The sequence below is a fragment of the Barbus barbus genome, assembly GCF_936440315.1.
Source record: "Barbus barbus genome assembly, chromosome: 42".
In the NCBI taxonomy this organism is placed as follows: domain Eukaryota; kingdom Metazoa; phylum Chordata; class Actinopteri; order Cypriniformes; family Cyprinidae; genus Barbus; species Barbus barbus.
This window is the reverse complement of record NC_136720.1, coordinates 25,584,956-25,596,950: the sequence shown is the minus strand read 5'-3', so window position 1 is coordinate 25,596,950 and position 11,995 is coordinate 25,584,956. Positions and strand designations below refer to the sequence as shown.

The window sequence follows — 11,995 nt, the reverse complement described above, 5'->3', positions numbered from 1 at the left end:
AGGCTTCCTTCTGGGACGACGGTCCCTGTAAACCAACTTGTTGCAGTGTGTGGCATATGGTCTGAGCACTGACAAGCAGACCTTCCACTTCTGCAACTTCTAAAGCAATGCTGGCAGCACACATGCATCTGTTTATTTGAAGTCAGCTTCTGCACCTGAAGCACAGCACGAGGACTCAACTTCTTTGATCGACCCTTGCGAGGCCTGTTCCGAGTGGAACCAGTCTTGGTAAACCTCTGTATGACCCTGGCCACTGTACTGTAACTCAGTTTCAGGATGTTACTGATCTTCTTATAGCCTCGGCCATCTTTGTGGAGAGCAACAATTATAATTCTCAAATCCTCAGAGTTCTGTGCCATGAGGTGCTATGTTGAACCAGTGGTCAGTATGAGAGAATTGTACTCAAAGCACCAAATTTGAACTGCTCTAATATAAGATACACAAATTTGTATGGTCCTGTCAAGCAGACATAAACATGAACATGTGGCTTTGCATGGTTAAACGATGTATAGCTGTTATCACTTAGGGTGTACTCAGTTTTGTTGCCAGCTTTTTTGACAATAACGGCTGTATGTCGAGTTATTTTCAGAGGACAGTAAATCTTTACTGCTATGCAAGTTGCACATTGACTACGCTAAAATACATCCAAGTTTCATTTCTATAGTATTGTCCCTTGAAAATATATACTAAATTGATTGCCGAAATGTGAGGGGTGTACTCACTTTTGTGAGATACTGTAAATACAATATAATTTAAACATTACACAATAGTAATAAAACTTTAGGAAAAAATAAAAAAATCCCATATATTTATTATATTCCATATTTTCTTTTACTTTTAGTGACCTGTGCATGTTTCTGAATGATATGCTAATAATAATAATATATAACATAATATCATATATATATGTGTGTGCATATATATATATATATATAAATACAATTATTATTATTATACCCTATAAGGTGTTAAGATGGCAGATGAATGATTAGAAGTTTGCATTATTTGTCTCATGATTCATCAAAAAATGTCATCACAATTCACATTTCTTCCTTGTGATACAATCTTTATTGACAAATAAAAATATCCATTATGAACATCTGTACAGATTACAGTAAACATACAGAAACCATTGGCATCTCAGAACAGGTAAGATAGTTAGTCTGACGCACAAACCTGTAAATCTACCCAAACATTCCTCAGGCCTAATGTAGTTTACAGTTCACGCCTCACAAAGTGTCAGAATTCATTGCAAAAACCCCAAATATCTCATGTGGCGAATAACTTCACCAGAACACTCCTGCTTGTTGTTTTACTGAAGGACATAGTCCAAATGTTTTAGGAAATGTACATTTAGTTAGTTTTGCTGTTGACACTTCACATCTCAGTGTAATCTAAAGGAAAGTGTTATTTGTACATCCGCTCAATCCAAATGAACGACTGGCACTGACTTGTTTGTTTTCACATATCAAAACCCATACGCAGCACACGCAAACCTCAACACGAGCTGGAGTGAGTTCAGTGTGATTACAGCAGATCTGAGATCAGCCCACTCACAGCCACTGGAGAAATGCATTCAGAGCAGCATCCATCAACAAATATTCATCAGTGTTTCAAACAAAAAAACAATGACAGTACAATGTGTTGTTAAAGTTTTAAAAGAGGAAAAAGGCACCCAATCCTCACATCTGACAGATATTCAAGGCTTTGCTGGTGCCAAAAAATCATTTAGGTTAATCTCACGAAACATTTACAGCTCATATTTCATTTTATATATATATATATATATATATATGTATATATATATATATTTTTTTAATTATTATTGTTTTTTTATTTAGCCTATTTCAATGACCATTTAGATTTTTAATATTGTGATCTATAAATATATAAATAGATTTTTTTGCATAAAGAAAATGAAAACTATTTTAATGATTTATTTTATATTTCATCTTCTTTAAATACACACATATATATATATATATATATATATATATATACACACACACACACATAATTAAATTATAATTTTTTGTATCTTAGTTCCCATTTTTAATTGTTATACTTATTAGATTTTAATTACTGCAATACAGTATTTACAGTACAATTTTTTTTTTTTTTTATTAAATAAGCATGAATTAAGGGCAGTAAAACAAATAATACCACAATGTATAAATACAATATAATTTAAATAATACATTATTCTCTGTGCACTATAGTAATAACAATATAGGAAAATGTGTCATAAAAATTGTAATGGTCTTGAAAATAGGCTGCTTTACCTTTAATTACACATATATATATATATATATATATATATATAATTTTTGTACAGAAATATGACCTGTGCATGTTCTTGACCAGTTCCATGAGATTTACCCGTTAGCATTTCTTTCTTTTCTCTGACAAAATTCACAGTTCTGTTCTTTTCAAAATCACCTAAAGAAAGACCTCATAGAAAGAGTTAAGAGCAGAAAAGATTAATACATTTGCATTTTAGTTAAAAACCATCAGACATCATTTGTCATCTTCAGTCTTTTAGTATATTTACAAACGTTTATTTTTTAATCAAAGCATAAAATGATTACGACCCTCCTGCTCACCAACTAATTCCCAGAAATCTCTTCGAACGGAAACTCTGATGCTGTCAGGAATCCAGTTATCCGTTCAGGAGCAGCAGTGAAGGGGGCTTTTAAAGGGCTCGTCTGAGTCTTAAAGGGAAGTCTGGGGTCACGGCAGCGCTAACGGACTGAATTCAGAGAGGTCAAACACTGAATATGCCGCATGGAATGAAACTGACATTCCCCACGTCACAATCCCAGAATGCCGAGCTCTGCGGGTGAGAGTGATGGAGTGCACTTCCATGTAACTGGTTTGTAAAGCTGGTCAATAATTATTTTTCCATTACAACAACTACAATCGATCAGCCGACAGTAACCAACTTAAAAAATAAATGGTTAAGGCATTCTTCACTGGAAATCCCACACGACTTTGGTTTGTCCCTCTAAAGAACGTCCCAAAGGTGCCTAAGAGGTGCTGTGAGGGTCATAAAGGCCCTGGAGATGTGTGTGGGTGGTTCATGTAGACAGAGGAGTGTTGATGTGTGTGTTGTACTGTGTGTGTGTGTGTCCTATCTGCGTGTGGCTGACGCCGGGGTGCTGAAGAGCGGTGTGAGGGTGCTGGGAGATGTCTGGGGCAGGAGCAGGTTGCCGTTGGTGGATGTGCGATTGATCCGCAGGTGTCTCAGGTACTCGGCGTGAACAGGTTTGTGGCTCTGCAGGATCTTGATGGCCTCATCGACGGGAAACCACTCGCGCTTCCGGCCTACAGGACAAATACTGCAGCATGAGCAAAATACACTGTAAAGACTGTAAATATTAGAATATTATGAATAGATATATCGCGGGTTCTTAAATCATTATTAAAACATGGATCATTATCATACAATAGTGTATTATTATTAAATAAAAATTAGACTGAATACAATTAAATAATAAAATGGAATAAAATGAAATAATTTAAATAAAAATAATTCAAGTTAAGGGGGTATGGGGTTAAAACAAATTTGAATTTCATTTATGGGGGATAAGAGGGCACTTAAAAAAATATATATATAAATTGTTTTTTTTTTGGAGATCTTGTTATTTATATTTTTGCAATAAATATATTAATTCAATTAAAAAAAAATGCAAATAGATGCATTTTCACTTGTGGTGTCAGACTTATAGACTCAACAGCAGGAAACCTGTGTGTGTGTGTGCAATATACAAGCAGTCAGGAACAATCAGCCGAACAATCAGGAGACCCTGAGGGTTAAATACCTTCAGATCCATCACAAAAGAAGCAGTACACAAACACACACAAACTCACCAATATTGACCGAGTCCTCCCAGGCATCCAGTGTCTCTGTGACCGTCAGCACATACACATACGTCCGGTGTTTCCGGTCCTGGTTCTGCTGTTGTTGAAAAATAAACTATTTCAGTATGAGGGACTGTAATCGCCTCATGTCATGCAATCACATCCATTCAGGAGTCTCAACCGTCCAATCAGGAGCGGGACATGAGCCTTACCTCAAACACGCCGAGCAAACGTCCTAATTTACCCTTCACTCCAGCCTGAGGGAGAGAGAGAGATAGAGATCAAATCCACAACATTCCTTCATTTAGCCATGAGACTCCCAAAGTCAGGTAAATAAGACCAGGAAAACCCTGACTGCTAGAAGTGATGTTAAAAGACAATGTGGCACCTCCTCAAAGACCTCCCGTATGGCAGCTCCACACGGCTCCTCCTCCGGCTCCATTCCTCCACCAGGAACAATCCACTGATCCGGGTTTCGACTGCTGCTGACCAACAGCACCTGCAGAAACCAGCGGAGAACTGATTCAGTCTCAGAGAACTGTGGGATAAGAACATTTCTGCTTTTAAAGCCTCTAGTCTGCTAAGTTTCCATCATAAGTTCTTTACTGTAAACATTTCCCACTGCCATGCAATGGGCCTTTATCACACTTCTGCATCCGAAAAGCAGAAATTTCCACTGTAGCCTTTACGAATGGCAGTGGTTATAGCACAGGATTGTTGTGATTTATTGGTGTGTCGCAGATACTTCATCAAAACACACCAATCTCTGTTTGCAATCATTTATTGGGATTAAATGTCATGTTATTTTGACACAAATTGCACACAAGCCTACAGTATTTGTACTTGTAATACTTTAGAGTCTGGCCCAATGATGTTTTATATATATATATATAATTAAAACTATAGGTTTTAATTCATATTTGGATTAGTTCTTATTTTAAATATATAAATATATTAAATATGTTAGCATTTTAATTTTTGTTTACGTTTTAGTAATTTTGTTGTGTCATTTCTATTCTTTTTTCCCCAATGTCTATATAGTTTTTTATTTTTTTTATGTATTAATTTAGTTATTTTAATACATTAAGTTAAACTAAATGAAAATGTTTCCTTGGAATAAAGTGAGTTTAAGGTTTTATTTTAGTTAAGTTTATTTTATTTAACCCTAATATAACCCTGGTCTGACCACCTTTTCAGAAATGAGCAAGAATACAATACAAACAAAATATCATATTAAAGAGCATTAGATGGTTTTACATGACATAAAACATTAATTACAAGTAAAGACGGCACAAATTAAACAACAACGTTTGCATTGCTTTCCTGAGCTTGATAGTTTTTGTCAATAATAATAACCCTGGTGTGAGTGACTTCTGACAGATGGATGCTGCAGAAGTGCAATTGTGACGGTACATCTTACTCTCTGATTGGCTAATCCTCCAGCCGCTGATCGGCCCTCAGGTGTGTCCTGCACTAAGAGGATTGTGGGATTGATTGTGGTGGCATTGTGACATCACGTGCGTCTGTCAAGTTCATGACACTTGCTGTCACATGGCATGTTCTGGGCCAGACTAAGGTTATTTTTACGATGTGCCACATAGCTGACCACGATGAACAGGTCACCTGCTTAAAAAGAGCCGGCTTCAGTTTGACAAAGAAAGCTTTCTGTACATATAATTTGAATATTTATGTAGCGTCTTAAGGGTGTGTGCTCAAAACACACTCACAGTTCTTCTATTTACATGCAATTCACCTAAAACAGTTGTTTTCTTGAAACACGTTAGTCCAGTTCTGGTTTCCCACAGATAACCAGGGCCGGTCACACATGACCATCAGCTTAAGATACAAAAGAGCTTATTTTCAACCACTCAATCAACAAAACAACTATGACCTGTGTGTTCTTGCCACTCTGTGATGAAGTACAGTACCATACAGTTCAAGAAAAGTGCATGACAATGAAACCTCTTATACAAACAGGTTTGAGAATCACTCAAACACAACCAGTAATTTACAGTCCCATAATTCCACCCTGCCGAATCTCATGAAAACACATGCATATCATAATTGACCCCAAAACAACAAGAACAAAACAAGGATAATGTAGAGTCAACCAATCATTATTGCAAAATAAACTCTGAAATGGTGATCAGGACTCAAAATTGAGGGGTTTTGTATCTTATTGCATGGCTTTAACAATCAGTCTGGAATAACTTACCAAAAATAAATAAACAAATAATAATAAACAAAGTTATTCTACACTGATACACACACATCTAGTTGTAAGTGCATTATATATTTGCATTATTATTTATGACATTATTTTATGACACTTAAGTACATTTTTAAATTTCAAATGTTTTTAATTATTCTCAATGGATTATAACTTTTTACATTAAGTGAGCAAAAGGCATTAAAACAGAAATTGTGCTGTACATATAATTCATTATTTAAATAATATATTGTTGATTGTTTTTAATATATCATTAATTTATTATATATATTACAGTGGCATGCAAAAGTTTGGGAACCCCTTGCAGAATCTGTGAAAATGTGAATAATTTTAACAAAATAAGAGAGATCATACAAAATGCATGTTATTTTTTATTTAGTACTGTCCTGAGTAAGATATTTTACATAAAAGATGTTTACATATAGTCCACAAGATAAACAAGCAGCTGAAATTATTAAAATAACCACATTCAAAAGTTTGGGAACCCTTGGTTCTTAATACTGTGTGTGGTTACCTGGATGATCTACGACTGTTGTTTTGTTTTGTGATGGTTGTTCATGAGTCCCTTGTTTGTTCTGAACAGTTAAACTGAGCACTGTTCTTCAGAAAAATCCTCCAGGTCCTGCAGATTCCTCAGTTTTCCAGCATCTTTTGCATATTTGAACCCTTTCCAGCAGTAACTGTATGATTATGAGATCCACCTTTTCACGCTGAGGATGATTGAGGGACTCAAACACAACAATTAAAAAAGGTTCAAACATTCACTGATGCTCCTGAAGGAAACACGATGCATTAAGAGCCGGGGGTGAAAACTTTTTGAATTTGAAGATCAAGGTAAATTGTACTTCATTTGTCTTCCAGGAAACATGCAAGTAGCTTCTGTTGCTTCCGAAGGGCAGAACTAAATGGAAAAAATATGATATTTCAACAAAATAAGAAAAATTTGGACATCTTCATCCTGTTCAAAAGTTTTCACCCCCCAGCTCTTAATGCATCGTGTTTCCTTCTGGAGCATCAGTGAATGTTTGAACCTTTTTTAATTGTTGTGTTTGAGTCCCTCAATCATCCTCAGTGTGAAAAGGTGGATCTCAAAATCATACAGTTACTGCTGGAAAGGGTTCAAATATGCAAAAGATGCTGGAAAACTGAGGAATCTGCAGGACCTGGAGGATTTTTCTGAAGAACAGTGCTCAGTTTAACTGTTCAGAACAAACAAGGGACTCATGAACAACCATCACAAAACAAAACAACAGTCGTAGATCATCCATATATATATTAAATAATTATATAACACTCATAAATAATATATAATAGTTTTTTCACATTTTTCACTTCATGGTCTTAAAGTCAGCTTGAAATCAAAATCTACTTTTTATGAGCTATCAATTTGCGATGGACATAAGTCATTTTTTTGTTCAGAAATTCATCACATTGCTGTAGTAAAAATGGATGGTGAATGTCATTTCATGTTGACATGAAGAGGTTATCAGTGACGCATCAAGGATGTTTGTAATCAAAACAAAGTGGGTGCAAAACATGAATCATCTGGTGTTTAATTAATATGATGAAATCACAGCCACTTGAATCCAGCGGTCAGAATTGGAATGATTAAACACTAGAGCAAAGAAATGAAGTATCATATTGATTTAAAGTTAAATGCACAAACATAACAGATCTGACATGATTTTTTTTTTTTCATGTAAACTCACCACTATCTTTCATATCAGGATGAATAAGATTATATTTTAAAATCTCATTTTCTCACCACACGACCAGTGTTTTCCGGTTTCTGTGACTTTCACCCAATGTCACCTCAGCACAGCACCATGAACTTAGTATAAGGACAAACCCCCTGGAGCAACCCTGAGGTTAAGCGTCCTGTTTAAGGACACACCAGTGCATTTCAGTTGAACTAACCAGCCTTAACCACCACACCACAAATAGACCCAGACAAGAAAAATCTATCATCACTTAATAAAAGGTCAGGTGACTACAGTGAACTGCCTGGTTGAAATCATTCTTGAGTGCATATGCATGTGACTATTTTAGCAGTGGCATGTCACAGTTATTCTAAATATGCTGTATGTTTACAATAACTCAGATTCTAGGAAAACAAGCATGTATTTAATAATAAACATGATGCTAAATGGCATAAGGTACTGACATTTGGCCTGATTTCCTAGAACTAGTCTCATGTTTTAAAAGATTTGCATCACTGATTTTTGTTTATTACACTGTACTTGCTCGTCTTGATTATTTAAGCTTCATTATTTGCAATATCCAAAAATTAATCTCAGCTATATTATGGTTGCTGAATAAATGCAGTTATGGTACTTCTGTGCTACAACACACAGCTTTTTTGTTAATCATAGTAAAACATAGCATACATTAACATTTGGATTTATTGCAATTAATATTAGGAATTTGAGAGAAGCCTCTTAAAGAGATAGTTCACCCTCATGTTGTTCCAAACCTGAGTTTATTTCGTCTGTTGAACACAAGGAAGATATTTTGAAGAATGTTCTTAACCAAATAGTTGCTGGTAGCCATTGACTTAAACAGTATCTTTCAATACTATGGAAGTCAATGGCTACCAGCAACAGTTTGGTTACACACATCCTTCAAAATATCTTATGTGTGTTTAAAAGAGGAAAGAAATTCATATAGGTTAGAAACAATTTGAGGGTGAGTAAATAATCACAGAATTATCACTTTTGGGTGAACTATACCTTTAAGAGTTATTTTGTGTATGATGTAGAAAGATAAGCATGCACATGAGTTGATATTTTCTTAATTTATGCTTAAATGAAAGTGCAATAATTCTTATGAAACGCAAAAAGAAATTTCTTAAATGAATACAATCATGATTATTAATTTAACCATTATTGTGCAACATTAATCTGTGGTATATAACGTGTTATTGACTCTTTAGACACCTGTAGCATTTTATAGTCATGCATTTTTGAACAACTGTAAGCTTTTGTAGGAGACAAACCACTAGGATGATGTTTAAATTCTGCTAACACGCTTTCGGTCTCGCCGTCGCTGATCGCCGCTGTGATGAGAGTCTATGAAGCGCGCTGAATGGGAGGGATTTTGACTCATGCGATCGCTGATCCTCTGCCCCTGCTCTCCCTCCTTCACTCCGACACAAAGGGCAGCCATTTCAAATGAGTTCTCCCTCACTTATACAGACATGCACTGACTGTGGATCAGTCTGGAGTTGGAATGCAGTGCTAGGACTGTTTGTGGAGCTGCTATGAGATCAGCAGGCAGTGGATATGAAGCAACCCCAGATTTACACCAGCAATCCCACACGATAGCTCCAACAACTCAGATTCTTCTCTTTGGTTACTTGGATACAAAGAAGTGACAGAATGATGGATTATCAGAAAAGCAGAAACCTCTGAAAACGGCCAATTAAAGGAATAGTTCACCCAAAATGAAAAATGGCAGAAAATGTCCTCACCTTCAGGCCATCCAAGATGTAGTTCAGTTTGTTTCTTCATCAGATTTAGAGAATTTCAGCATTCCATAACTTGTTTAGCAATGGATGCTTTGCAGTGAATGGGTGCCGTCAGAATGAGAGTCCAAACAGCTGATAAAAACATCACAATAATCCACGCCACTCCAGTCCATGTCTTATAAAGTGAAAAGCAGCATGTTTGTAAGACACAAGTCCATCATTAAGACGTTTTTGACTTCGAACCATCACATCGAGTCCGAAATTTATAACTATGCTTTCTCCAGTGAAAATCTCCTATTGTCTCTCACCTCAAAATCCACCCACATATTTGTTCAGAACTGTTTTGGGTTGTAAACGGTGCTTGATCCATGCATATTTCTCTCCTGATTCAGACCAGATGACTTTTTCACTGGAGGAAGCAATATTATGGACTCATATTTTAGCCAGAAGCAACAGTTTGAAGTTAAATTGTCTTGATGGATTTGTTACAAACACGCAGTTTTTGTCTTCTCCAGATGTTAACTGATACTGGAGTGGTGTGGATTATTGTGATGTTTTTATCAGCTGTTTGGACTCTCATTCTGACGGCACCCATTCACTGCAGAGCATCCATTGCTGAACAAGTGATGGAACGCTACGTTTCTCTAAATCTGTTACCTTGAAGAAACAAACTCATCTGTATCTCCAATAGTCAACAAATTTTCAGAAGTTTTCATTTTGGGATGAACCATTCCTTTAAGCACAAAATTCACTTGTGTGCATCAACTCTCATATATCTTCAACTTTATGATGCGATTAATAATTTACAAGATGCACTCAAGGCTTTACTGGTCGGCAACAAGATGATTGCACTCTTTTATTGTCTCTATTCATATTAATTACACATTAAACACAAAAACTCATAAAAAGCAGCTCTCTTTGGGGCTGATATGAGATACTCAGCAACAAACCCGAAAAACAAACAAGAAAATCCAAAATGAGTTGATATCGTGACAATTTTTCAAAAGGTGACACTGGGTATTATATGCCATTCAATCTTATGTCTTTTAATGACAGTCCTTTGTCAGAAGTGGAGGAACCTGGTGCAGCTGTATACATACATAAACAGGGGGAGTTTCAGAGAGCTGCAGTCTGACGTGCTTTTATTGCATAACTGCACTACAGAGGCCCAGTGACCGTCAGTAAAGTGCCTTTAAATCATGGGTGACAGGGGACGAACATGTGTGCAATGACAAGATAGATAGATAATAAAGTTTTGATCCAGTTTTCTTATGGGTTATTATGCAGTTGAAACTCGACTAATGAGGATGAATGGGATTTTGGCCAGCACAGGGTTGTGTGACAGAGATTACAGCCCTGGATGAGAATTAAATGAACAGATGTGCTCTAGATTACACTGGGCAGTGATCTGAGCAGTGCATGCTGCAAAAACTTCACTTTCTAAGAACACAATGATTATCTGATCTCAGATTTCTTTCCAGCACTCCAGATGTAAACAATACTTTGTCTGGTGTGTCTGTAACGTTATAGTGCATTATTTGTCTTGTGTATGTATTGTATGCTGATGCACTGCACATTTCCAAGTCATATCATCAATCTATGTATCTACGTATCCATCCATGATGAAACACAGCACTGATGTACTAGATGACATAACTCTTAAATACGCAATAAATACATATTTACTCTCCAAATATCTGTATGCTCACATATATTCTGGCTAGGCCACAGGTGAAAGCGTCAGTGCGTGCTGATACACTGATTTATCATCATGTCTGGTTTAGATAACGACGTTAATATCTCCGTAACGTTAACGTACCTCATCCTCCCGTTCGTTCTTGAAGCACAGACACGCCGCCCGCCGCTTGAATCCTTCCCGGTCGTAAGTCCGCGTCTGGTTCGGTTTGAACTTCATGCTGAAACCCTGTCAGTCCTTTCGTAGATTTATCCGACCGGTCAGCGATGCTCCGTGAACGGCCCGAGCTCCGTGAGTCACCACCGACGGCGAGCGGCAGACCAGTACCGGGCTGGACCGAGCCTACGGGTTTGCGTTGGTTTTAAATCTAATTTAAATCATTCCTCCGTGTTTAGTCCAGCAAATTCGAGTCTCTAACGACAACTCTGCATTCCGTGGTCCATTCCCAGGTCAAAATATCTCGTTTTCCCCGGTATATATATGCGTGTGTGGTGGGCCGGGTGCGAAACATACGCTAGTACGTTGACGGCTTGGTACTTAATATTCATGACATAAACCGTCAGCATTGGAAGGTTACCAGGCAACGTCAGCATATATTAATCAACAGCGTTGACCATTGGAAGGCAACTCCTCGACGTCATCACAAACTAATTAATATGCATAAGCGACACCTTGGCCGTAGTAGGATTTGATCCGTTACCGCATTACTGTCACATATACTGCAGCTAGAATTACATCATGT

At 36.8% G+C, this 11,995-nt stretch overlaps 1 protein-coding gene across 1 annotated transcript; it reads right to left on the bottom strand.

Moving 5' to 3' along the window:
- Window positions 1–2,402: 2,402 nt before the first annotated feature.
- On the bottom strand, window positions 2,403–11,775 carry LOC306861373 (diphosphoinositol polyphosphate phosphohydrolase 3-beta-like). The gene is made up of 5 exons (XM_079403598.1): window positions 11,377–11,775; window positions 4,250–4,360; window positions 4,074–4,118; window positions 3,871–3,958; window positions 2,403–3,324 (listed from the first exon to the last, which is right to left on the bottom strand). Exons 1-5 carry the CDS (start codon window positions 11,470–11,472, stop codon window positions 3,131–3,133), a joined length of 534 nt encoding a protein of 177 aa, XP_079259724.1. The 5' UTR covers window positions 11,473–11,775; the 3' UTR covers window positions 2,403–3,130.
- Window positions 11,776–11,995: the final 220 nt, after the last annotated feature.